General features: G+C 42.7%; 1 protein-coding gene across 1 annotated transcript in view; it reads left to right on the forward strand.

Moving 5' to 3' along the window:
- The window catches only part of LOC108784622 (mitogen-activated protein kinase kinase kinase 3-like), a 71,938-nt gene that overhangs the window by 21,959 nt on the left and 25,759 nt on the right, over positions 1 to 24,220 (forward strand). The window contains exons 2-3 of the mRNA XM_018553487.1: positions 3,918 to 4,015; positions 23,423 to 23,460. Of these exons, the coding sequence (XP_018408989.1) occupies positions 3,918 to 4,015; positions 23,423 to 23,460 (136 nt within the window). The remainder of the gene's footprint in view (positions 1 to 3,917; positions 4,016 to 23,422; positions 23,461 to 24,220) is intronic.

Below are 24,220 nucleotides of genomic sequence, written 5' to 3' on the forward strand. Positions count from 1 at the left end.
GGGGAGTGATGTGACCATGTGTTATGTTACAACCTGAATATGGGTATAACATGAAACGTGGCCTAAAAGGTAAATTTAAGCTGGCCGTACACTATAATATTTTCTTCGTTCAACCTGCTGGCTGAACATAGAAAATATAACAGTTTCCTCCATCAACTCTTACGAGAGTGATCGAAGAACCTCTTGCTGTCTTCATTGTATTCAGCTGGTGGCCGCTATCAGAATACCCGCACAGAGCCAGCAGCTGATTGGCTGCCCGCTCTGTTTGTTCGAAGATTTTCCGACCGTCTCTTTCTATCAGCTGATTGAGGGATGCCAGCCGAAAGGGTTCTGACAGCGGCACCCACTGTGCGAATTTCATCAAGAACCTCTCAAAATTCATATAGCGTATGGCCAGCTTTAGCCTTTAAGTGTATGCTGATTTCAAATAATAATAAGAAAACATTTAAAAGGCTGGCTGTTCCTGGAAGCAATCAGCCTTGTTTTTCTCCGTGTTCCAGAAATCACGTAAGCAAATCCCGTGTTCATTTTTAAAGCAGACATACATTTATTGGGCTTGCGTAATGCTATGATGTGAGAGTAAGCTAAGCACAGTCCACTTGATAAAGCAATCCTGGTGCAAAACACTGAGGTAAAATAATCCCGTTTACCAGGGCTGATACTTCCTTATACAAATGTAATGATATAAATGTAATTGTTTGTAACAATCTGCTTGGTGTAATTAGGTAAAATGTTAAGCTTTTCCTGAATGAAAGCTTGCCATGCCCATAGAAAACTGTTTTCTTCCTGTCATTCAAATATGTGTTTCTGAATTGTACTCTCACTTGTTACAGTGAACCTGCAGTGATTATAAAGAACTCTCCCCTCACTTCCCCATCCTTCTAATCCACCTCCACAGTTTAAAGTAATACCCATACTTCCTGTCAGTTTCTGATTGCTGTTTGTGTCCCCGTGAAGAAGATTCACCATCTTTGTTTGTTCAGCTAAACGTAATCACCAACAGTGCAAGTGAAAGAAAATCCCTAATTTTGGGCTGCCACCACAACAGGAATGGAGGGGGAGTCTTATAATGGCGACACCATTTCTGGTGACAACCAGGGATATTTCTCGCATTGGAAGGATTTCCTCTCACTTTCTCGTTTCTCTTGTTAAGGCTAACAATCCAGTGCCACTGCCTCGCAATTACCAGCGGCATTAGTCAGCCTACCATGCAAGCTCGTTTAGTTGGATGTTCGGTGGCTTAACAGGTCAAAACAGTCCAACAGCCAACTGAAGGAACTTGCACAGAAGCCTGACAACACCAGTTCTAATTACATGGCAGGGACAAAGCATAATCAGCCGTTAATGTCAAAATCTTCAGGTTACCTTGCCACAGATTCACAAAAAGTGAGTTATTATAGAAAACTGTACACAGTGAGGCATGATGCCAGACATACTAAAAATAGATTTTAAGTGTTAGAGTTAGATAAGTTTTAGGCTACATTCATACCTGGATGTGAGCATTTACAGGTGAATCTGCAGAGTTTTTATTTGTTTTTTGTGTGTTTTTTTCAGCTTAAGCATTTTAGTTATAGCCAATGGAAAGCTAAGTACCAGAAAAAGTAGATTATTTAGCCTTTAGAGGTTGTTTAGCCTTGAAAAATGCTCAATTTCAGGCGTGTTTCAGGTGCTTCCATTAAAGTCTATGAGGCCAAAAATGCCCCATTCTGCTTCAAAAGTAAAGCTGGCCACACACCTATAGATTATCTGCAGAATTTCTATGGTCAGATGGAAAAAGCGCAACAGATTCCTCCATCTACGCTAAACTGAGTGGATGGAAGAATCTCCCGCTGGGCCAAGCTTCACTATCTTGCTAGTCGGCCCCACTGGCTCTCAAAATACCTGAACAATGCCTGTATCCAATCAGGTTGTTCAGGATTTTTGAGAGCCAGTGGGGCCGACTAGCATGATACTGAAGCTTGGCCCAGCGGGAGATTCTTCCATCCACTCAGTTTAGCGTAGATGGAGGAATCTGTTGCGCTTTTCCATCTGACCATAGAAAATCTGCAGATAATCTCTAGGTGTATGGCCAGCTTAACTCATATACCTTTGTGACCTTCAGGTTTCGAGCTACAGACGCTTGGGCACTCATATGTGAACAGGCACAATTTAAAAGCAGAGGATTTTGGTTCTTGATCGTTTTGGAGTTTTGAACTTCCAGCTACAAAATGCTCAGGTGTGAATCAGGGCCTAGGGTTTATGGGTTTCTGCATTTGAGAGGTGGTAGTTTTTAGGGTCAGTTTGAAGCTGGTGTACACATATATATTTTCTTCATTCAACCTGCGGGATAAACAAAGAAAATATTACAGATTCCTCCATCAACGCTTACGAGATTTGGCGAACGAATCCCCCTCAGTTTGCATTGTATTCTGACAGCGGCCGTTGTCACACTACCTGGAGGGAGCTAGTATATCATTGACTGCTAGCTCTGTTCGGCCAATAATTTTCCAACCACCTCCTTCGATCAGCTGATCGAAGGATGCCGGGTAGAAAGGCTCTCACAGGGGCACCCACTGTGCAAATTTCAGCGAGTTCATCAGGAACCGTGACATTCGTACTGTGTATACCCCACTTAAGGAGGTAGGTTAAAGATAGGGTATTTTTTGAACTTTTTATTAGTTCCAAAAAATCTGCGGCAAATATTTTAATTTCTGGATTTTCTGTGCCAAAAAACATTATGCAAATTAACTTGATTGTCAAGTAAACATCACTCTGCCAGGAGTCCAGCAATGATTTAGATACGCTGTATATATAATCCTAATGCATTCCTGCTCTGATTTTAAAGAGCACAGTGTCAGGGCCAATCCCCTTTTCTTTATATGAACCGGAGCAAAGAAAAGGGTCTCTGTTGCCCAAACTCATCTCTTAGGAATATACTGTCATCCAAGTCCCAGGTATTGGGCAGTGATTATCTAAATGCAATGATAACCACCTGGCAGCTCTCTTATCCTTCATTTGGCCTATTTCGCCTGGGCACAAAATAACTCTAACGATATTTTTACAGGTGTTGGAGGATGGATGACCTCATGGAAGGTGAGATGATAAATTACATCTCACTGGCAAGTGTTTGATTTGTTCAGTGCTACCATCTTATCATTGCATAATGAGACTTTTCCTCATTTGTTTTGGGATGTTGGGAGTTATCATTAGTACTGTTCCTGTATCTGAGCATCACAGATGGTAAATCCACCAGATGGTACCTCCACCAGGTATATGCGTGTTTGTGTAAAACATGTGTGAACGTCCAAATGAAGTCCAAAAAAAAAAAAGACATGCATATAAATGTTTAGTAGCAGGGAAGTTGGTCACCTTTCCTGATGAAGGGACCCAGCGAGGTCTTGAAACGGTGCTCTTTTTTTGATATGCTGAAAGGCGTCATTAGATGAACATCCATTGGTGAGCTGGTGATTTATTTTCTCCCTGCTCCCGCAGTCTCCTGTGAGGCGGAGATATCCAAGGAGACTGCACGAGCAGGACACATCATTCTCACCTAGGTGATAATGGCTTTTTGTTTTTTTTAAAGATAGAATAATTGCACTTTGGGGGGTGGGGGAGAGTTCAGGAAGGAAAAGTTGCTTAGTTGCTGAAGGTCGGCTTTAATAGTGAAGAAAAAATAGTATTTAGTAACGCAGACATGCCTTTTAGGTGTTAAGGTCGGTTTACAAGGAGTATACAGACTGCACAAAATAGCCATAAAAAAGACCAGTGACTTATATGGCTGATCAATATGATGCTGGATATCCTTTTAATAGGGTTTAAAGTTCAGCAATTCAACACGTCCATGTTTGCAGTGTCAACATGCTGCAGAATGCTGACTTGCTGTGTTTTATGTCATGGGCATAGTGATGGCCTTCTAATTTATGACTGATCTTTTTCAGATGAAGAGGAAGCCCTCAATCTAATTATGAAGGACCTGGCAGCACTGGGGAGATGTGGAGGATTACTGGACAGTAATCGTAATAAGAATAACAAACAGGTGAGTCTTGTGTTCCTTGTTTCTAAAATGCTTGACTGTTAAATGGTGGCTGTGTTTAGGCCGTGCCAGCAGGATGGTTCTTAGAGCTGAACGCCGGTCAAAAATATAAAGGCAACAGTGTTCTCTTACCTTCCATAAATCTTGAGTTTGCTTTACATTTTGTGCAGCAGGCACTCAATAATTGCTTTGTAACATAATGTTTTCCAGGGTTCATTCTTCTAAATATCTAGTTTATAAGACCAGCCAGCACTGTGTTCTCTCTCCTTGAGAGGGGCAACCGGTCATGTAACAGACTGTGTAGTTCTTTCAGATCATTGCGGATGGAATTAAGTCAGTGCTTTCTTTAGTAGAAGGAGTAGGCAACTGTCAATACCCACAATCCTGCCCTTCCATCACTGATAGCCCAGTGCATCATGGGACATGTACTTCACTGAGCCACGCTGAATATCTAAAGGACATGACATTTCAAGGTTTTAAATGTCTACATGATGGAGGCTATTACAGGTCAATAACATGCCGAAAATATGTTAAATGCACACGTAATTTTAGGGGAAGATTGTTGTTAAAACGAATTTTCTAGTGACAGGGTCTCTTTAACAGTTATAGCATCACAGTATGCCTACACTGTATGCAAAATAAGTTACCTGGGGAGAATTGCTCAAGTAAGCCTGCGAGAGAACCTTTTTATTACTCTATTAATGAACAATCCAGCAGACAATATGAGAGCTATGAGAGCGGCCTGTCCTTGGGCATAGTTGTGATGTACAAACATCAAGAAGCTGTATCGCTAGTGGAATTGGGTATTTTATTATGGAGGCAGATTGTCTGGCATTTTGGAGGCAACATGCCATTTCTTCCTCTTCTTCTTGTCCAAGGACCTCTATGGTACAACTTTTTGGAAGAGAAAACACAAGGAATGGCACCATGATACCCAACAATAAACAAAAACACAACAATAAATTGGAATTTAAATGGTTGCACTTTATTGGTTTGAAAATGTTGTAAATAAATTAAACTTTATTAACTTTATAAAACTGTATATCAATAAAAATTAACTATTGCTCAGTCATTAGGGCTTGAGCAATAAATAGTGAAATCTCGTAAACCAAAATTAGTCCCCCCTTGATCCAAGGGTGACAAACTACATAAAAGTGCCTGTGACGAGGGGGAGCTCGCTGGGATGCAACCGGACCAACTGTGGCTTCACCACTGATCATGGACTTCTAGACAACTTCCACGCACAAGAGAAGACTCCAGAAGAGGCACCAGGTCACGACTTACTGACCAAGGACAAAAGTGGGTCCTGAGCTTACACAGCTTGAGAACCACTGTCATAGAAGCTGCCACTCTGACTACTGGCCAGCATGCTAGTTTTGGACATTGCCTTCTCTTGCAATCTTTTCTGCCTACATATGTCCAGCTTCACTGCCCTGGAACTGAAATGCAGTACATCCATATAAGAGTATAAGGTTTTATCAGAGGTTTTTTAAGGCAGGCACTGTTCAAATCTTTGTGACAGTTTCCCTTTAAAGCACAAACAAACCCAAAACCAAAAATATGATATATTGAAGCTGAGGTGATTGAACAACTGCCTTCCATCTAAGCTGCACCTAAAATAGCTGACCCAGACACGTCTTTCCTGAGTTACCTGATCATATCTGCACACATTTTTTTTTTTTAGCACTTCCTTTTTCTGTCAATGCACGTTAGTCATTTGCAGCTTCTTAAAATTGCATCATTAGTTCTTTCTTCTTACTGCTGTAAGGCATAGGGTTCACTGGATGGAAATATGAGGAAGTTTCTGCTAAACATAAATTCTTCAAGGATCAGGCTGTCATTATTACACAGTCAGTGAATAATATTGGAATTTGACTGTCCAGGTGCACGTGTTGTTTCTTTACTCCGCAGACTTTTCGTATTAACATCGGAAATCCAATATCTCCACAAATAGCTGAATGGTTCTGCGAAATCGCTTTTCAGTGCAAAAACACGGTTGTTAACCTTTCTGGCAAGCAGAAAACAGCGGAAAGATGTCATCTAGTCTGGGGACAAGCTGCGGAGGAAAGGCCTTCTTGTTTTGATTAAGTGAAGAGCCTTTCTGAACCTTAACCCAAAACAATAACACGGCGTCTGCAGGCAAACAGAAGGAATTCAGGGAGTCGGGGAGGAAAAAGGAAGCCCCACAACAAAAACAGCCAGCCGTGTATCAGCTTTATTGATTGTGCTTTTAAATTGGATGTCGCCCCATAGGCAGCATCTTGTTTTTGTAAGCGTCCAGGAAAATACAAAACTTCGATAAGAGAACTGAAAAAGAAAAAATAGACATGTCTTTTTTTTTTTTCAGCTTAAAAGCAGAACTCCAGCCAATAATAGCAAGATAAAAACGAATAGCCCATTAGAATAATAAATGAATAAAAACAGCTTTTGCAGAAGTTTCATCTTCAGAGATTTCCCTTGTAGTACGTTTTTGCCACAAGATGTCTTCAGTCTGATGAGCAGGATCATGAGATAATAAAACCAGAACAGAAATACAGACATCCCAACTCTCGCGGACGCTCCGGGAGTCTCCCGCTATTAGATAGCGGCTCTCGATCGAGCAGATTAAACCTTATCCTGCGATCGTTTTTTTTTTTTCTTTTCTCACATCGGGAGCAGCGGAAAAAAAAAGGCATACGAATGCACGGGGAAAAAAATGGCATACGAATGCATAGCTAGATTCCTATTGGCTATTGCACTTTGCATACCTCCCTGAAATGAGAGGGACACCTCCCTGAAATTGCTTCTTTCAGGTTGGGATCCCTGAAAATATATGTGAAATCTTCCAATGGGGACACTGGTGCTAGTGACCTCACGGGATTTCCCTCACTTTGGAGGGATTTCCTCTAACTTCCTGTTGTAGATATCAGACAGGAAGGGAAATCTTACCAATGGGACACAGATACCCAAAAAAGCTGACAGGAGTTATGACGGCCCTTACTCTATCCAAAACAAAACAAAAAAAGTTTTGGCTTGTGTTCTACTTTAAATTGCTGTGAGATAGAAACTGTTATTACAAGACAAGTAAAGCCCAGATGCCATACCCAGCATGCTAGTCAAAATATACTTCATCTGATGAGATTATGTATTTTCAAGCTTTGATATTAATAGAAATTGCTTAACTGTGGGTTGCCGTCTGGAAAGCGAATGTCAGGTTCTCCTTTCTTAAACATTAAAAAGCAGAAGTTGTTTTACAGATTGGCTGTTAACATAGAATTCTAATATGTCTGCTTTTAGGACCTTCTACATCCACGAATCCCACATTTTATGACTGCATGGAAAGGGACATGTTTAGATTGTCAGAAGAAGGGTGTGACCATGTCCATGTACCCAACAAATATTGGAAACATCTGCAGAAACATGTGTCTCTTGTAGACCAGCTGTAGAGTAGATGTACGCAGTGTTTTAGAATAATGACTCTCGTTCCATTTATTTACACCATTTACAAAGTATAGCTCACAGCTTCCATTTTTATTTCATATTGACTAATACACACAGTTGTGAAACTGTTATCCAGTGTTTTTCTCTTTGCAAAATTACCCAATTTATGATTTGCTTCTTTACCAAAACAAAACAATAATACAGTTATTTGGTCAATGCATGTACAATGTGCTTTTCTGCTCAGGAAAAGGAAAAAATAATTTTGGCAGATGTCTGCAATTGAAAAAGTCCTTCACTTTCTGTTTTCTGTTTGGAAAAGTTCTCAACTTCCCTTCACCATTGAGTGCTCTATTTTCTGTTGCCTGTTTTTGAATAAGTTTGTTTCTTTCTGTTCAAAGTCAATGACAGGTCCAAAGTCATGCTCCTGGCCTGTTTACACTAAGAGCCCATTCACACCAGGGTGGTTGTGGATCAGCGGGCTTACTGTGCTGATTTCATAAGGGAGGATTTGGGAGTTTTTCATTGCGTTTCAGCGCTGAAATGCAATTCAAAACGCCCAAAACCACGCTGATCAGCGGGGTTCCATTGACAGCTGTGTGAAAACCGCACTGATCTGCGCAGCAAAAATAGGACGGGGCCTTATATCCCACTTGGTCAGATTGGAGTACGCAGCTTTTTAAGAAGTATGGCAGCTCTACTGTATGCAATTTGTCAGATCAGTGAGCCCCAGCCAATGCTAAGACTAGATATCCATGAGGCTATTACTTCCCCTATGGTACTCGCAGTATGAGCTCCCATTCAGTAAGATCAGTGTTGCTCAACTGGTGGCCTATTCGGAAAATTAGTGTTTCATCAATTTAAAGGAGATTTATGGAAAGAGTGAAGTACACTCATCCCCATAGTTAGAGCCGACATGTGACACTGCAGCTGTCACACGCCGGCTCTATTGATCGAGAACTGAGCGATCAGCTGATCACTCAGTTCACAATCTTCTCCCTGCAGTGAGAAGTGACTGTCAGTCACCGTTCTCCACAGGGATTGCCACCTACCCTCTCCTTTCCTCCAGCGCTGACTGGAGGGACAGATGGGGGAGGCGGCGGGCTTAGCTGGCTGTGGCTCTAGAGTGGCAGGGCCAGCTGTCAATCAGGTAGTGGGGTGGATCCCGACAAAATTGTCGGTATCTTTTCAAGCCGCAGTGTGGCTCTGCGCTGTCAGCATACAGCTGGCAATAGCACGCTTTATATGCTGAGTTTTGGGTCATAGGATGACATTAGTAAACATCCCCCATGACCCTAAAGAGAACTATGGCCAAAAAAGGTTTGGCCATAATTCTCTTTTAAGGGAGAAGCTGTAGGGCCAGTTCACACACGGGTTTAGCGCACACGATGGCACACTGTGCGATATGTGTGTTGCATTGCCATGCATTTGAATGGAACCCCAATGCATCTCCTGGCAGCCAGTGCATGCACTACTTTTTTCCCGCCGGATGTTATTGTAGTACTGTGCGTTGCATCATTGTGTGATTGCACAGTACCATGCATTTAGCACAACACTTAGGTCTGATCTGGCCTTGATAAGAGTGATAAGAGACAGTAGGGCTGGTTAACTGGAGGTTGAGAACCATCACTCATAAAATTGTGTAAATATTCACTTCAGATATCCAGTCTGTGATTGGGTATTTAAGGTGAACAGGAATTTGCTTCTCACATGATTGGATAATTAAATTAGATAATTAAAGTGAATATTCATACAAATTTTTAAGTGAAGATTCTCAACTTTTCAGTCGTCGTTGTTGTAAGGCGGACTGCTACATTACCACTACATTCATGAAGACAGACAGCTCACAGGGCAGCAACTATGAGGCTAGGTTCACACCTGGGCAACTCATGACCGCGCGGGAATCCGGCACAAAACTCTGCGGATTGCTGTGCGGTCACAGAGTAGCCCACCATGGCCGATCGCGCTGTGGGTGCCATTATTTTCTAGTGGCACCCCAGTTGTGCAGGGCGGATTGCACGGTTTCCAGCCGCGATTCCGCCCGTGCATTTGAACACGCTCAGCAGCGCATTGTGTGTCGCAAAAAAGGTACTTTTTTTTATCTATTGCCGCACGCATATGACCCCATTGCAATCCATGAGGCTGTGTGGCAACCGCTGTGTGCACTAGCACGATCGCGCAGCCTGCGTGTTCCCCAGGTTTGAATCTAGCCTCAGACTTCAGGCATATGTAGCTCGTTTATATTTGCAACATCTGCCAGGTGCTGGGATGAATGAACTCCCATGCACGTGGAGATAGTTACATCATCCTGCTGCAGCAAATCAAGAAGGCCAAAGATCCTGAACCCTTAAGAGGAACAGGTGAAGATGTTGTCATTGGCGAGAGAGCTTGTGGACACCGCTTTACCGGAAGGGAGTATAGTTCTGCTTTAACTTTATATAAAACCCGCATGACAGAAAAAAGGCTGAAACTGGAAGTGGCAATATTGTGAGCTAATTAGGTTTTTTTTTTTTTGTGTGGTGCTTTATCCTAACTTGTTTCAGATGCTGGGGGGGGTAGAGATGAAGGTGTGTAGGTTGGCTTGCAAGAGGTTGGAGCATCAGAAGAACCTCAACTGTGTAGTGCAGGTGAAAAGGGAACAGGGGGAGCAGTAGGCTTCCAATACACTTCCAGTCCACCTGAGTTTGCATAACCCTGCTCTAATTTGTCACCGCCACTCCCCCCTCCCAGTCCAGTCAGTGGTGGAAGTTGTGGCAGGGGCTTTCCCAGACCCGGTGTGACATATAGCTGTGGGGCAGGGAATTGCGCCTCTCCGCAACTGATTGGGCCAGGATGAGGGGTGGCAGTCACAGTTTTGAGTGTTGGCAAACTTAAAGGAGAACTATGAGGTGAGTAATTTTCACTCATCCTCATAGTTCTAGCCGACCTGTGACAATGAAACTGTCACAGGTCGGCTCAGAAGATCGGGAAGTGAGCGAACACATACCAGCGCTCGCTCACTTCTCGATCCTGTCACGGCAGAGAGCCGTGACAGGGGAGGGACTGGATTCCCCCCTCCCCTGTACGATCCTCCAGCGCTGACTGGCGGAACAGACAGGGAAGGGGGCCGGTACAGCTGGCTCTGCCTCTAGATAGGCAGAGCCAGCTGTCACTCATGCAGCTGGGTGGATCCAGACATAATTGTCGGGATCCGTTTCAGCTGCGGCGTCTCAGTATACCGCAAGCTGTAGCTCGCGGTATACTGAGCTTTGGGTGACGGGAGGATGCTAGTTTGTGTCCTCCCGTTACCCTTAGGAGAACTATGTGGAAAAGCACTGACCCCATAGTTCTCCTTTAAGCAAACTGGGTTCGTACCAAGCCTGGACTCATCACTACTGGCTATATATTGAAACACATGAATCCTAGAAGACACTTAACAGAATCACAAATAGTCTGCTGGTTTAACAGGATTACAAATAGTCTGGCAGGTGAAACATTTGTTCCATTTGTTTAATGATCATTACCTACACATAGGGGTTCACTTATAAAACCTCAACCCGACATATAGCCATCTAGGAAAGTGAGTGCCATCCGCCCAGTGTAATCTTTAAATGAGTTTTATAAATGAAGCCCATAGTGATTAAACATTAATGATTTATGTAGCAGGATTGAGTTTTTACAGTGTAGCCGTAGCTTGTTCTAGTGACTACTAGCAAGTGGCTAATTATCTTAGTAGCAAGAGATTAAAATCTCACATGTACCTTAGCCCTAATTGCTTCATACTATATAATAAATGTGTCTGCGTAAAAGTATCTTCTATATAATAAAGACAGATGTCGGAGTTTCCACTGGGGTAATAAGGGGAAAAAAAGAAGCAAACATTCTTAAAATAGGGTCAGATATGGGCTCCCATCAGCCAAGTGTCGGCTAACAGTTGTCTTTCCACTCGCGTAGCATGCAGCATAATGATTGCTGCCTCTCTCAAACACCTCATACATTTGTCACTGAGAAAGCTGGAGGCTGCATTGAATAAAGGCTTTACATTCTTCTGGTTCTGGAATACTGTTGGCTGGGTTGCAGCTGTTTCTTTCGGTAGAGGACCCTGATGAATAATTTTCAATAATCTCAAAAGAATTTTATCCTTTAAAGCCTGCGTTGTGCTGGATGCTGCAAGCAGTGATTGGACACAGGCTTGTGTGCTGCTTGTTTGTATATGTTTCTGGCCGTAACCAGGCAGCAGCATCACGCCCCGGGTTCTGCATCTAGTTAGCGAGCAGCCCACTGTCACTGCCTCACGTTTCTGTGGAAGTATCCGATTATGGGGTTCCACAAGTATCTCCAGATGTGGCTATATAGCTAGCAGATATACTTTATCAACACCTGCTTTTCATCCCGCCCTGCACTGCGTTCTCTGGAAAACGGTTGTGTGCGGCTTAAGGTGGGCACATTTCCATCTATCACGGTCCTATGAGAAATATAACTCATTTAATAATCTAATGTAAAATGAGAGTTAAATATTATTTCCATTTTTGCAGCCAAATTGGCATAACACCCATTTTATATTTGTTTAATTGCTCGCTTTCACAGCACATAACTTAAACAGAATAATTAAAATTGCTGCTTACATTTTTAAGTGCTTTTTACCTGCTTAAAAATCCTACTTAGCCTCCCCACTATGTACTGTTAAGGAGGAGGGCTGTGGGAAATTATGTATACTCTAATGAACACAGTATGTACTGTGCTGGCAGATTTCATTATTAGTTGCACACTAGATTTGAACACTGTGGGGGAATTTATCAAATCTGGAGCAGTTGTCCGTAGTAACCAGTCAGCTTCTCTCTTCAGTTTGTTGTTTGAAAATGAAAGAAGGAAGCCGATTCGTCATCATCCATGGACTACTGCTCCAGATTCTGCCTGCTCCAGTTTTGATAAATCCCCCTCTGTCTGTCCTAACAAAAGGTCAGGCCTCATTCACATGGACCTGCACAGCATGTCTGTGAAGAAACCTGCACCGGGAGGGACAGCTGCTGCATGTAGCCATGTGCAGCCCCCTGTTCAGCTCTATGACAGGACATGGCTGCACGCGGCTATACACCGACCCAAACTTAATGTTGAAGTTCTTTTTCACTTCTAATTACCATATTGATCTTGAGGTTTGTAAACTTACCCACTGAAGATCCCCAAAGGATGTTCTTCATTGCACTGACACAATTTCACTCAGCCCCATGAATATGCACTTTCTTGTATCACCACTCTAACTATGCCTGCCGTCTGAACTACACTACTCAACAGTTGAACTTCCCATGATGAAACATCATCATTGCTTGCTGGAAGCAATGCATGATGGGATATGTAGGTCCCTTTTGAACTCCTATTTTGGTCTCTTAAATTTACCATTAAAAGTGTTTAATTTTATCTGTTTAATAAGTGCAAAAAATCCTTCTTGATCCTGACAGAATCCAGTAAGCTCTTAGATTCCTGCACTGCCCTGTTACCATTCCAGGTTCTGTAGCCCAAATCAGGAACAAGCAGCCTTGTCTGAACTATTGACAAATAGGCCCTATAGTGTAAGATAAGGAATATTTACAGATATATAACAGGCTTGCATTTTGACCCCTCCTGGGCTATGTGCTCAATTTTTGCACAGCCTGATGTCTATACTCACAATACTCACAATAGTATGAAACCCCTTATACCAAATACATGATTCAGCTCTCAGACAAAGGGTGTCCTTAAACAGGGCAAGCTGCACTCAGTCTCTAGGCCATCAGTGGTGGTTGGTGTACATCCTTTTACCTCACATCAGTAGACCAAAAAAACAGTTGGCACAGGTTATTGAACGTGAAGATCTTGGATTTCCACTTCGCCAGAGGTTTGGAATCTTTAGCTCTTCTATAGCAAATGAATTTGACCTTATTTTAACCTGGATCACATATAGACTCTGGTTGCTGCAGGCAAAGCCTCCATTTTTCTTTCTTATGCTAATAAACAGTATGTTCTTTGTGTAGGAGAGATAAAGGACTCAAGATTGACTGTCTCTCAACTATAAATTCAAATGGTAGCCAACATTTCCAGAGAGAACATCTAATTACCTAAGAGAAGGACCTCCAGACTGCTGTCTCATTAAGCTGCATGTTAATCTCCAGAAATATCTTATTTTAGAGAATTGTTCTCATGCGTCCAGGCCTTTCAAAGTAAGCTCTGTATGTGTTCTGTAATGTGTCATTATTCACTTCATTCTGGGCATCAAGTCCAGCTCTTTTATTTAATCTAATCCAGTCCACACACACACTGCCTTCCCCCATAAGTCCCGTTGGAAAACAAAAATTGGCAAGATACGCAAGGGTGTGTTTCAATGCAAGTATTTCTGCTTGGAAAGTACTCTGGATTTTGTTGTCATTTTTATGATATAGGTCACACATAATCACCCTGTGGCCCTGCAGGTGTTAAGGGAACATAAGAGGTCAGTCCACCACAACTTGATATTTCAGTTTTTGATGCATGTTGGTGGGGAATAACCTGATGGTTTATTATAACTCATGTCTCAGAGTCTCCAGCAATGACATCTCCTTGCCATATTGCTAGATCTGCCGTATCTCTGCAGTATTCCTACATTTGCTAAAAATGTAGCTCTTTTTTGGATCATCCCTTTAAATGTTTGGGGAGCTAAGCATGCTGCACAAAATAATCCCCCTCCCTCCCTCCCCCCGTGAACATTTTTCATGGTGCCGCCATTGCTGACTTGTATTTGATGGTATATGTTGCAGGCATGTCATTCTTACCTTTCTTTGTTTCTTGTTGAGTCTCTGACATGAAACAAGCATGTAGCTAGTGAAAGATTGGTATGCCCAATATGCAAATACTTGTTCCAGGTAAGTGACACAGAAGTCAATTTATCAATATTTTTTAACCAAGAAATGACACAACTTTCACCCAAGATTCACTCATTGTTTAATGAATTCTTATGTAAAAAAAATAGTGAATGTTAGGTAAAAGTTGGCAGAATTTTAGGCGAACCATTAACATCCAGACCGTATAGTGTAGAATAAGGAAGATTTGCAGCTATTCGTTTTTTAGGGTTCGGAAATTAACCCTCCCCTACTCTATCAATGCTATAAAAAAAAATTGGGCTATAGCCATGTCAACAGCATGTACACCACATGGATCCTATCAGAGATGAACTTGCTGCTGCTGATGTTCGTAATACATACAACCTGTTTACTGTTAAAGGATTACTAGATATGAGGAGTATGGGAACTGGCTGACAAAACATTGGACAACGTGCTGAATACTTTCCTGCTGCTACACATCAACTTGGGGCGTTCTAGAGGGAAAGCAAGAATGCTTTGGCCTCAAGGAGGCCTGTGTGTTATGATCCTAAGCAGCGCTGTCAAAAAAGCAAAGTGGAGACCACCGTTAATCAAAAAGTGCTCCTTGGAGGTCAGTGCCCTTGAAGGGAAAGGCCTTTGGTATACTTTAAGAGAGCTCATATTATTATGACTGGTATTTACTGTATATAGTGCTGGCAATTTTTGCAGCTCTTTACATACTGTAAATTTACATCAGTTCCTGGCCTCAAGGAGCTTACAGTCTAAGGTCCCTATCTCACAGGCATACATACATATACTTAGGGTCAGTTAACCTACCAGCATGTCTTTGGAGTGTGGGAGGAAACCCACGCAAGCACACTGAGAACATAGAAAGTAGGTGCTAACCACTAAGTCACTGTGCTACCCCCCATGTAGTATAATATAAAGTAAGGTCATTTTTATGTGACTTCCGTGATTTACATGTTTGTTCCTTTATATTTTTGTTGTATTGAATATTAATAGACTTGTAACCCTGCAAAAATTCTCTTTTGTTTTGGATCCATTCAGATTTTTATTTGTTTAGTTTTTTGGATTCAAGGTCCGAAATGTGATTCGGTTTGTTATTCGGATCCGTCCGAATTTTTGTTTTAGAACAAACTCACATGACCATGCCTCCAACAGCCAAAAAACCCCCATCTGATTGGCTAGAGATCTACTAGTTTGTAAGCTATCACGAGCAGGCCCTCGTAACCTTATTGTACTGATATTGTGTTGTAAATGTACGGTCTTCCCCATTTTGTAAAGCGTTGTGCAAACTGTTGGCGCTATATAATCCTGTATAATAATATTAATACATTTGCACAATATGCACAATAGGCTGTCATTGTGAGGAGTAGTGAAGCACAACCATTCTGTAACACTGCAATACAGGAAGCAGAGCCTACATGTAATGAACAATATTACACAGACTCAGGACTTTAACCCTGATACGTTTATTGACATCAACCTGATCTTTTAATTGTACAGCCAAGTCACCAAATATGAGAATTACCTCTTTCCTAAGTCCTCCAGTTAGTGTTAGATGTTCCTACTGATATTAGAAAAATCACCATGTACATTATAAAACTTGCTTTCCTGTTCCTCAATATCCAGTATTGCTGCAAACTGGTTGTTCATCCAGGCCCTCTATAACTATTTGTGTTTACATGCGACTGAAGCACTGAGTTTATTTTGCTTGGATCTTAGCCACCACAGATTGTCATACTTGGAGGACCGACAGAAGTGGGCGGAAGTTTTGGGTCAGTGCAAAGAATGAAAAAGAGAGAAAAAAAGTTCATTATTTTGGCTCGGCTACATGCACAAACATTACATGTTGAGTGTTTGTGCATGTGTTCCATCATGGCTCACCCTTCATGTACTGGAAGGCAAGGCTACATAAACTGACCACTATGGAAAGTAAACTGGGTTTGTGCATGACAAATAGGAGCAGGGCATTCCCACTGCAGTAAAGACAGAGACAAGGCCAGTTATAGTAATGTTACACCTAGTAGTAAGTCAATCTTATGGACTTGCACTGTGCCTAAGTTGCCATTGTCTGGTTCCCTGAATGTTATTGGAGGGTCTACTGGATAATAGAGGGTATTTGAAGTAGCATGGGGAAGATAGTCAAATATGGAGGACAGGAGGAATTTAGATGAAGCCTGGAGAAGAGCAAAACGTTCTGGGAGATGACACCAGCATAATCATTCAGTCTCTGTGTCTCCAAGGGGTTGTTATTACAGTACTAGCATAGTTAGTAATACCTATATGCACAGTCAGTTGGTTCACAAGATTTTGTTGCCAGAACATCAGGCTTTAGGGGATTTGCAGCGGTGGGGTGCCCTGGTGCAGAGCTGCATGCTGATGTGATTTTTAGTAAAAGGGGGTAAAGTTCCACTTTAAGCATTAATTAATTAAGCAGGGGTGTTTCATTCAGGTTTGCTTTAAATCAGTGCTGACCTACTTTCTTGGTCTGGGGAAGTGAAATTACTAAAGCTATCAGATCAGTATGATAGTCAGGTAAATAATAAAACAATAATAAGCAGTCGGCACCGAGGGTATCCGGCAAGAGATGCAGAGTATATGCCCTGGGTGCGTGACGCCTGTGATAGCAGATCTACCCTTCACATGGCTGTGATCTACAGCTAGATCATGATTGTACTGTTGTCTTCCCCTGCTCTTTGGTGATCCCAACAGCATTTCAAACCTGATAGAAGTTTGAGCCCCTCCCAAATCTCCCCAGTAAAAAAAATGACTGGAATTAGGGTGCAGGGTGACAAGTGTGCCTCTGTGTCAAAGTAAAGGATTTGATCCACCGGCATTGGGGAAAAACACTAAGGGGTTTGAGGCCTGGCAAAACACAGACACAGGCCTTCTGCACAAAACACAGAATTGCATTGAAGTCTATAGAAGGTGTTCACACCTTTGAGATTTGTCGCGTGGTAGAAATCGGCTGTCGCACAAAAAGGTCCAGGAGCTATTTTCGGGCGATTGTGGCTTGTTTTGGGTCCCATAGACTTGCATTGAAAAATCGCGCATTATGTTCAATAGGTGATTTTGGAGCGATAATCGCATGATTACAGTATGACACAGCATATGCCAGGAACAGGAACTTAGGTCATGGCTGTTTCTGCTTTTGATTGAACACCTGTACATCTCTATGGAGAACAAAACGCGCGTTATTGCGCGATCTTATGAACAAAATTGCACGAAAACCGCACGGCAACTGATATCGCCCGATATAGGTGTGAGGCTAGGTTCACACCTGGGCGACTCCTGACCACACAGCAATCGTGAACAAAACCACACGAATTGCCGAGCCGTCACGGATTCGCCCACCACTGCCGTCCTTCTCGGGGCATCACTGAAAATGCCCACCTAAACTGTGCTAGAGCATCTTGCGAGATTTGGCATCCTCAGCCTTCCCAGATTCTTGCAGTAAGGTCCACCGACCTCAGCGCCATCTACTTTACATGAAGCAGGAATTAGGTAGGGTGCAGGGCGAAAGCTGGGGTGTAACAAGTATTTTTCTTCCAGTGTTTATGTTTGTATTGCTTTCACTAACTGTGTTTATTTGGGGATACTAAGGGTACGTTCACACCAGATGCAGTGTGTTCCGGTCCGATTCTGGCCAGAACGCACTGCATCGCATTGTGGCCGGCTCACTTTTTTGTGGGGCAGGAGGGGCCGTGACGGGCCATTGAAGTGAATGGCACCATAGCCACGACATCCGGTCCGCAATGCGATCGCTCGCACGGGATCGCAAGGCACATTGTTCCTGTGGTCCTGTCCGGTGCGATCAAAGTGTTTCAAGCACTATTTTGACCACACCGGACCACAGGCACAATGTACCCTGCGATCCTTTGCGGGCGATCGGATTGCGGCGTGGCTACGGTGCCATTCACTTCAATGGCCCGCCAGGCCCCCACGAAATAGTGAGCCGGCCGCAATGCGATGCAGTGCGTTCTGGCCAGCATCGGCGGGACCGCACTGTATCTGGTGTGAACGTACCCTTATTGTTGAACAGAAATGCTCTACTTGTTGTGCTATGAATGTCACTGTAAGGAATTCTCAATTGGTCCCTTTCATGTTACATAGTTATTGCAAATAACATGGACATAGTTGTTGAAGTGAGTGGAAAGTGGCTCCATTTTGGCCAACATTTTACATCTATCTCTATGTCTTTACAGATCTCGATGGTGTTTTCACTTGAGTAAAAGGCAGATGTTAGAATCCTATTGCGCTTGTGTTTATATTTTAAAAGTCTGCTAAATAAATCCTCACATAAATCATCCCAGTAAAAGTATATTTTAGAGATGAAGTCCACCCAAATATGTCATTTCAGTTTTTAGCGTAGGCCAGTGGTTTGAATCACCTAACAGTTTCTTATAGCTCAAGGGGACTCCAGCTGTCAGAGGTCCCTGCCAGAACTCCTTGCCATAGGCACTATGAAGCCACGTCAGAGTGTCTTGCTCCGCCTAGTGACTTCTCCATAGCTTGAAGCAAACGGGCAATCAAGTTGTGAAAATGTGACACCTTCGTCAAAGTCTTGGCAGAGGATAGAGGCTGGGGGAATTCTGGAAAACTAAGAGGACATAAGATGCTTTAGCTTGCTAGCATCCATCCATAAATGACAACAGTTTTGCCAGGAAAGAAAAAAACCAAATGTCCCAAAAAGTGGCAGATATGTTCTGGGAAAGATTTGTATATAGTTACAAAGTTACATAGTTACATAGTATTTGAGGCTGAATAAAGACACAGATCCATCAAGTTCAACCTATTGCGTGTATGTATGCGATTCTTCATCTGTATGCGTGTGTACGAGTCCCTGTGTGATCTTGTTTTTAAGTGTACCTGTACCCATGTATGTTATGGTCTCTGAGGAAGGTATCTAAATGTTTTTTGAACGATTCCACACTCTCAGCTGATACCACTGCTTGTGGCAGCGAGTTCCCGACCCTAACCGTTCTAACTGAAAAGAAGCCCCTTCGACCCCTTGTGGTTAAATCTTTTCTACACCAGTTTTAGGTGGTGGCCTCTAGTCCTTGTTATGGAGGTAAAAGGTTTATTGCTGATGTTGCTGTCACCATTGAACATCTTGTACATCAACATCATGTCCCCCCTTATCTCCTCACTTCCAGCGTAAACATGTTTAGATTTAGTAGCCTTGTCTCATAGCTTTGGTCCTCCATCCACTTAATTAGTTTAGTTGCCATTCTCGTGACTTTTTCCAGCTCAAGGACATCCTTTCTGTGTATTGGTGACCAAAACTGGATACTCCAGATGAGGCCGAACTAGTGATCTATAAAGTGGCAAAATTATAGATTTGTCTCTACAGTACATTCCCTTTTTAATAGACTAGTAACACTATGAAACACTGTATTAAAATGGAGATATTTTACATTTATGTGTCACTTATTTGACTGTGCTGTGTAATCTGTAGCTCTGTGGAAGCCACCACTGTAGGCAAAAAGAGCAAGCAGAATAACAGTTGGCCACTGTTTTGACAGATTGGGGCTTATGTATAAAAAAAGTGGAAGAAAAACATTCCTTGTTGCCTATAGCAACCAATCAGAATCTGTATTTCACTTTCAACTTTGAACTGTATTTTGTATTGCTTTGTTGCCTATAGCAACCAATCAGAATCTGTATTTCACGTTCAACTTTGAACTGTATACATGGCACTGTTTACTAAGGTCAGCAAAATCTTGTTGGCACATTTTTCATGCATGAGCCCCAAAGTCAGCAGTGTTTGTCTTGTTCAGTACTATCTGTATTTTAAACATTTTCTGCAGGCACCCCTTGGCTGACATATCTTGTAGGGCAAATTGATTATTCAGAATTCATTTTTCTGAACAATTGTATTGTCTTCCTGAGATAAAGCTGGCACCTTCCACCTGTCAGTTCCGATCAGCAGGGGATCTGTGCATGGGCTCCCATGCTGATTGTTCAGAGCGGATGTCACCTTGTTCCTTCAGTTTATTCCTCCATCTAATGATAGAGGAAGAACTGAACTTACCAGACCCATGTTAGGTCTATGGGGAGTTTGATGTACGAGGACATGTGTCCGTTTATAGCAGATTACCTCCATCACGTTCAGGTTCGCCAAAATGAAACTCTGTTTTCTGGATCTGGATAGAGTCAGGGTAATCGGATGTAAATGGACGCACCTCCGCTCCGTTTAGATCTGGCTGTCCATAGACTTACCATTGGACTTCCAATCAGATCCACCTGAACAACTGACAGGTGGACCTGATCGGACTGCCCGTCTGAAAGGGGTTTACTGTGCTAAAGTTCATTTATTTTAAATTAATCTGATTTCCCTCTGTATACTTCTTGATAACCTTTCGATGTAACACTTTGTTTTTTCTCTCTTTCGGTCTGTTTCCCTTTTTTCTCTCTCCTTCGTGTGTGTTTTACGTTAGACTTTCTGTATGTTAAAAACTTAAATGGGTGTGATTGGGAATCCCGATCATGTATCACAAACAGTTGGGGTCACAGATCACCACATTATAAGTGATCGTGGTACAATGGGGCACTATAGCAATGTCTGGATAAAAATCTGAATGACTGAGCCGGTAGGCTTGGCTCCCTATATATATGCCAATGTTTAATTTTCACTTTAACTTCTGTACAAGCAAAAGAAAAAGGCTATAGCTGACTCGGTTAACATTTGAGGGTTAAGGCTTTATTATCCAGAGCTCCACAGGAGCAGATTGGGGAACTCTGTCCCTCTCCTCGTCATCTAGAGAATGAGATGATGGAAACTTGAGGCTTTTATGTTCTCGGCTTTCAGACAAGTTGTAAATACATGGAATTCTTCATCCCGCCCACACAAGAGTGATTATTTTCCAATCAAGTGAAAAACTGAGGTGTGTCACTGACACACAAGCAACCAGTGCAGTTTAACAAAACAGCTATGCAGATCTGAACGCAGGATATGCGTCTTTTCTCTATGTTGCCTATGTGTAGGGAATACGGCACACGCTGTATGCTGCATGGCACGTATAGGGAACATTGCACATATATTGCATTCAGGCAAGATTATACTAGACAACCTAGTTCAGCTAGAAGATGGCACATTGGCAGCATGCCGTCCACATCATAACCGCATTCTGAGCTCACCCATCACAGCGGAGTCTAAATTTTTGGTGTGTAGACTTGTAAGCAGGAATGTTTAGAGCAGCAAAAGTAGACCTTGACACTTCTACATTTCATTGTCCATTACCGGATGCATACATACTAAGCATGTGGTGTCCATAGTTATTATTATACTGGATTTATATAGCACCAGCAGTTTGCACATAATTTTACAAAATGAAGGAAGATAGCACAGTTACAATACAATTCAATACAATAGAGTTAGGCGGCATTCACACAGGGCATTTATCTTCATTCTGGAATTCTGCAGTAAGACCATATGGATTACTCGGTGTACATGTTCATATGCGGCTGCTGTATATATTCAAGCAGATCCATTTTAGAAAGTCAGGATTTTGATAGCGCTGAACCCAGAAGTGCTCAGAGCTGAGAGGACATCATAGAATGGATGTTCTATGATGTCCTCCCACTCACCATCCTTACAGCATTTATTGTAGTTCTGTGCTCCGAGGAGGAGAAGGAGAACTTGGGAACAACAAAGCAGTGAGGGTTCCCATAAAAGTGATTGGTCGACTCCAAAACTGCTTAGATAACTTTAACTTAAAATGCCAGTATCTGGCTGAAGGCAGGATGTATGACTTACATCCAGAATCCTGAAGCGGTTAAAGTGAACCCTTCAGTAACTTTACAAGTTTGTATGAGTAATTTCTGGTCACACTACATGTTACAATATACATCAACAGTATGATGTTTAAAAGCATAAGAATTGCATTATCATTAAAAGGCAGTCGCTGAACTCCAGTCAAGTGACTCTGCCTAGACTAAGATCATGTCATCAGTCTGCTGCAGGCAGCATAAAGCATTTCCTCAGTATTTTCTACAGTATTTCCTCATACTGTAGCATTATAGCAAGTGACAAGGTGAGAGGTTGCAACAGGAGGCCTATTGGTGTCCGACATTTGTGAAAACAGCCAAGAACTGCACAGGCAGTTTACATTATTGTGCCATCTCTTACCATGTTGATCCTTAAAGGAGAACTATGAGGTGAGTGTTTTTCACTCACCTCATAGTTCTAGCCGACCTGTGACAATGAGACTGTCACAGGTCGGCTCAGTAGATCGGGAGGTGAGCGAACACATACCGGCGTTCGCTCACCTCTCGATCCTGTCACGGCTCTCTGCCGTGACAGGGGAGGGGATGGATTCCCCCCGCTCCGATCCGCCAGCGCTGACTGGCGGAACGGACGGGGGAGGGGGCGGGTACAACTGGCTCTGCCTCTAGATAGGCAGAGCCAGCTGTCAGTCACGCAGCTGGGCGGATCCCGGCACAATTGTCGGGATCCGCTTCAGCTGCGGCGTCTCAGTATACTGCGAGCAGCTGCTTGCAGTATACTGCGGCGTCTCAGTATACCGCAAGCTACAGCTCGCGGTATACTGAGCCTAGGGTGACGGGAGGATGCTAGTTTGTGTCCTCCCGTTACCCTAAGGAGAACTATGGGGAAAAGCCTTAACGCCATAGTTCTCCTTTAACAAAGATGCTGCAGTCTATCTGTGAACAAGGGAAGATGAAGTTATTGTCAGGGGGGAGTGGTAAGTGTTACATTTACACATTGATTAGCATGCATTCACTTAAGGTTTACTTTACTACTAGGTCCACTTTAAGGATGATTACCGTAGGATGACTTTAGGAAAGCTTGCTATAACTTTAATGGTTTCTTTACATCCACAGTTAGTGACCAGCTATAGGTTAAGCTGATTGCTATTGTATTTCTTCCTCTTAACATGTTTGTGTGGGTGTCTTGGAGATCTGTTATGAAATATTAATTCCCAGTTATTTCATATTTGCAGTCTTAGATAAGAAATACGATAAGACTGAAATCAGCTACAGCCTGCTTCCCACTTCAGATTTGGCCACCCCGGCCTCAGTGCTAAATCAGTTACATTCAAGTGTGCTGGAGTAATTCCAGCAATACTAAATTTCTTGTCCGATAAATGATCAGCAGTTATAAGTCCAGTTTTTTTTATACATAAATATATCTAACAAGTTTTTATCTTCTCCCCAGCAGGACGCCAGGATCAAGTTTGAATACAATGGAGAAAAGAGGTAGGTCACTGAATTATATGACCACAGGCGGCTAATTTCAAAATCATCATCATTAAAATTACCTAAAAACAGATTACAGGAAACAAATGTCTGTTTTGTGTGAGATTGGACAGAAATAAATCTCCTCTTTGTAGTGCGGACACTCCTAGGATTGGCTTTTATAGACCAAGCTCAGTAAGTAGCGGTTGGTCACATTCAACTAGACTTGTTCTGCAACATTGATACCATTATACCACTAATTAAGGTGGCTTCCTCACTTCAAACAAGTGTTGGATACATACCCCAAGCATTTATAGCCACACGAACATCCAAGTTACCTTCATCCAATCATTAAGGTTAGGGATGCATCGATACCAGTATTTCGGTATCGAGCACCGGTATTTTTTTTCGGTACTCGCCAATACTGATTACTAATACCGGAAGTCCCATTAAGGAAGCCAGGCGGCATGTAATGACTCACCACCTAGCTTCCTGATTAGCAGGGAAGCTGTCTCCATACTCCCTCGTCACCATTGGCCAGCTTCTCGACTAATCAGGAAACCGGGCAACGCGTCATTACACGGCGCCCGGTTTCCTGATTGGCCGGAAATCCAGGTGACGAGGAAGCATGAAGCCGGCTTTCTGACCAATCAGAAAGCCAGGGGGCATGTAATGACACGCTGCCCGACTCCCTGATTGGCCACAAAGCCGACTCCATGCTCCCTCTTCACTTGTGACAAGGGAGCATGGAGCCGGCTTCCCGGCCAATCAGGAAGCCAGG

Source organism: Nanorana parkeri, unplaced genomic scaffold (genome assembly GCF_000935625.1).
Source record: "Nanorana parkeri isolate BGI_ZX_2015 unplaced genomic scaffold, ASM93562v1 scaffold121, whole genome shotgun sequence".
NCBI lineage: Eukaryota > Metazoa > Chordata > Amphibia > Anura > Dicroglossidae > Nanorana > Nanorana parkeri.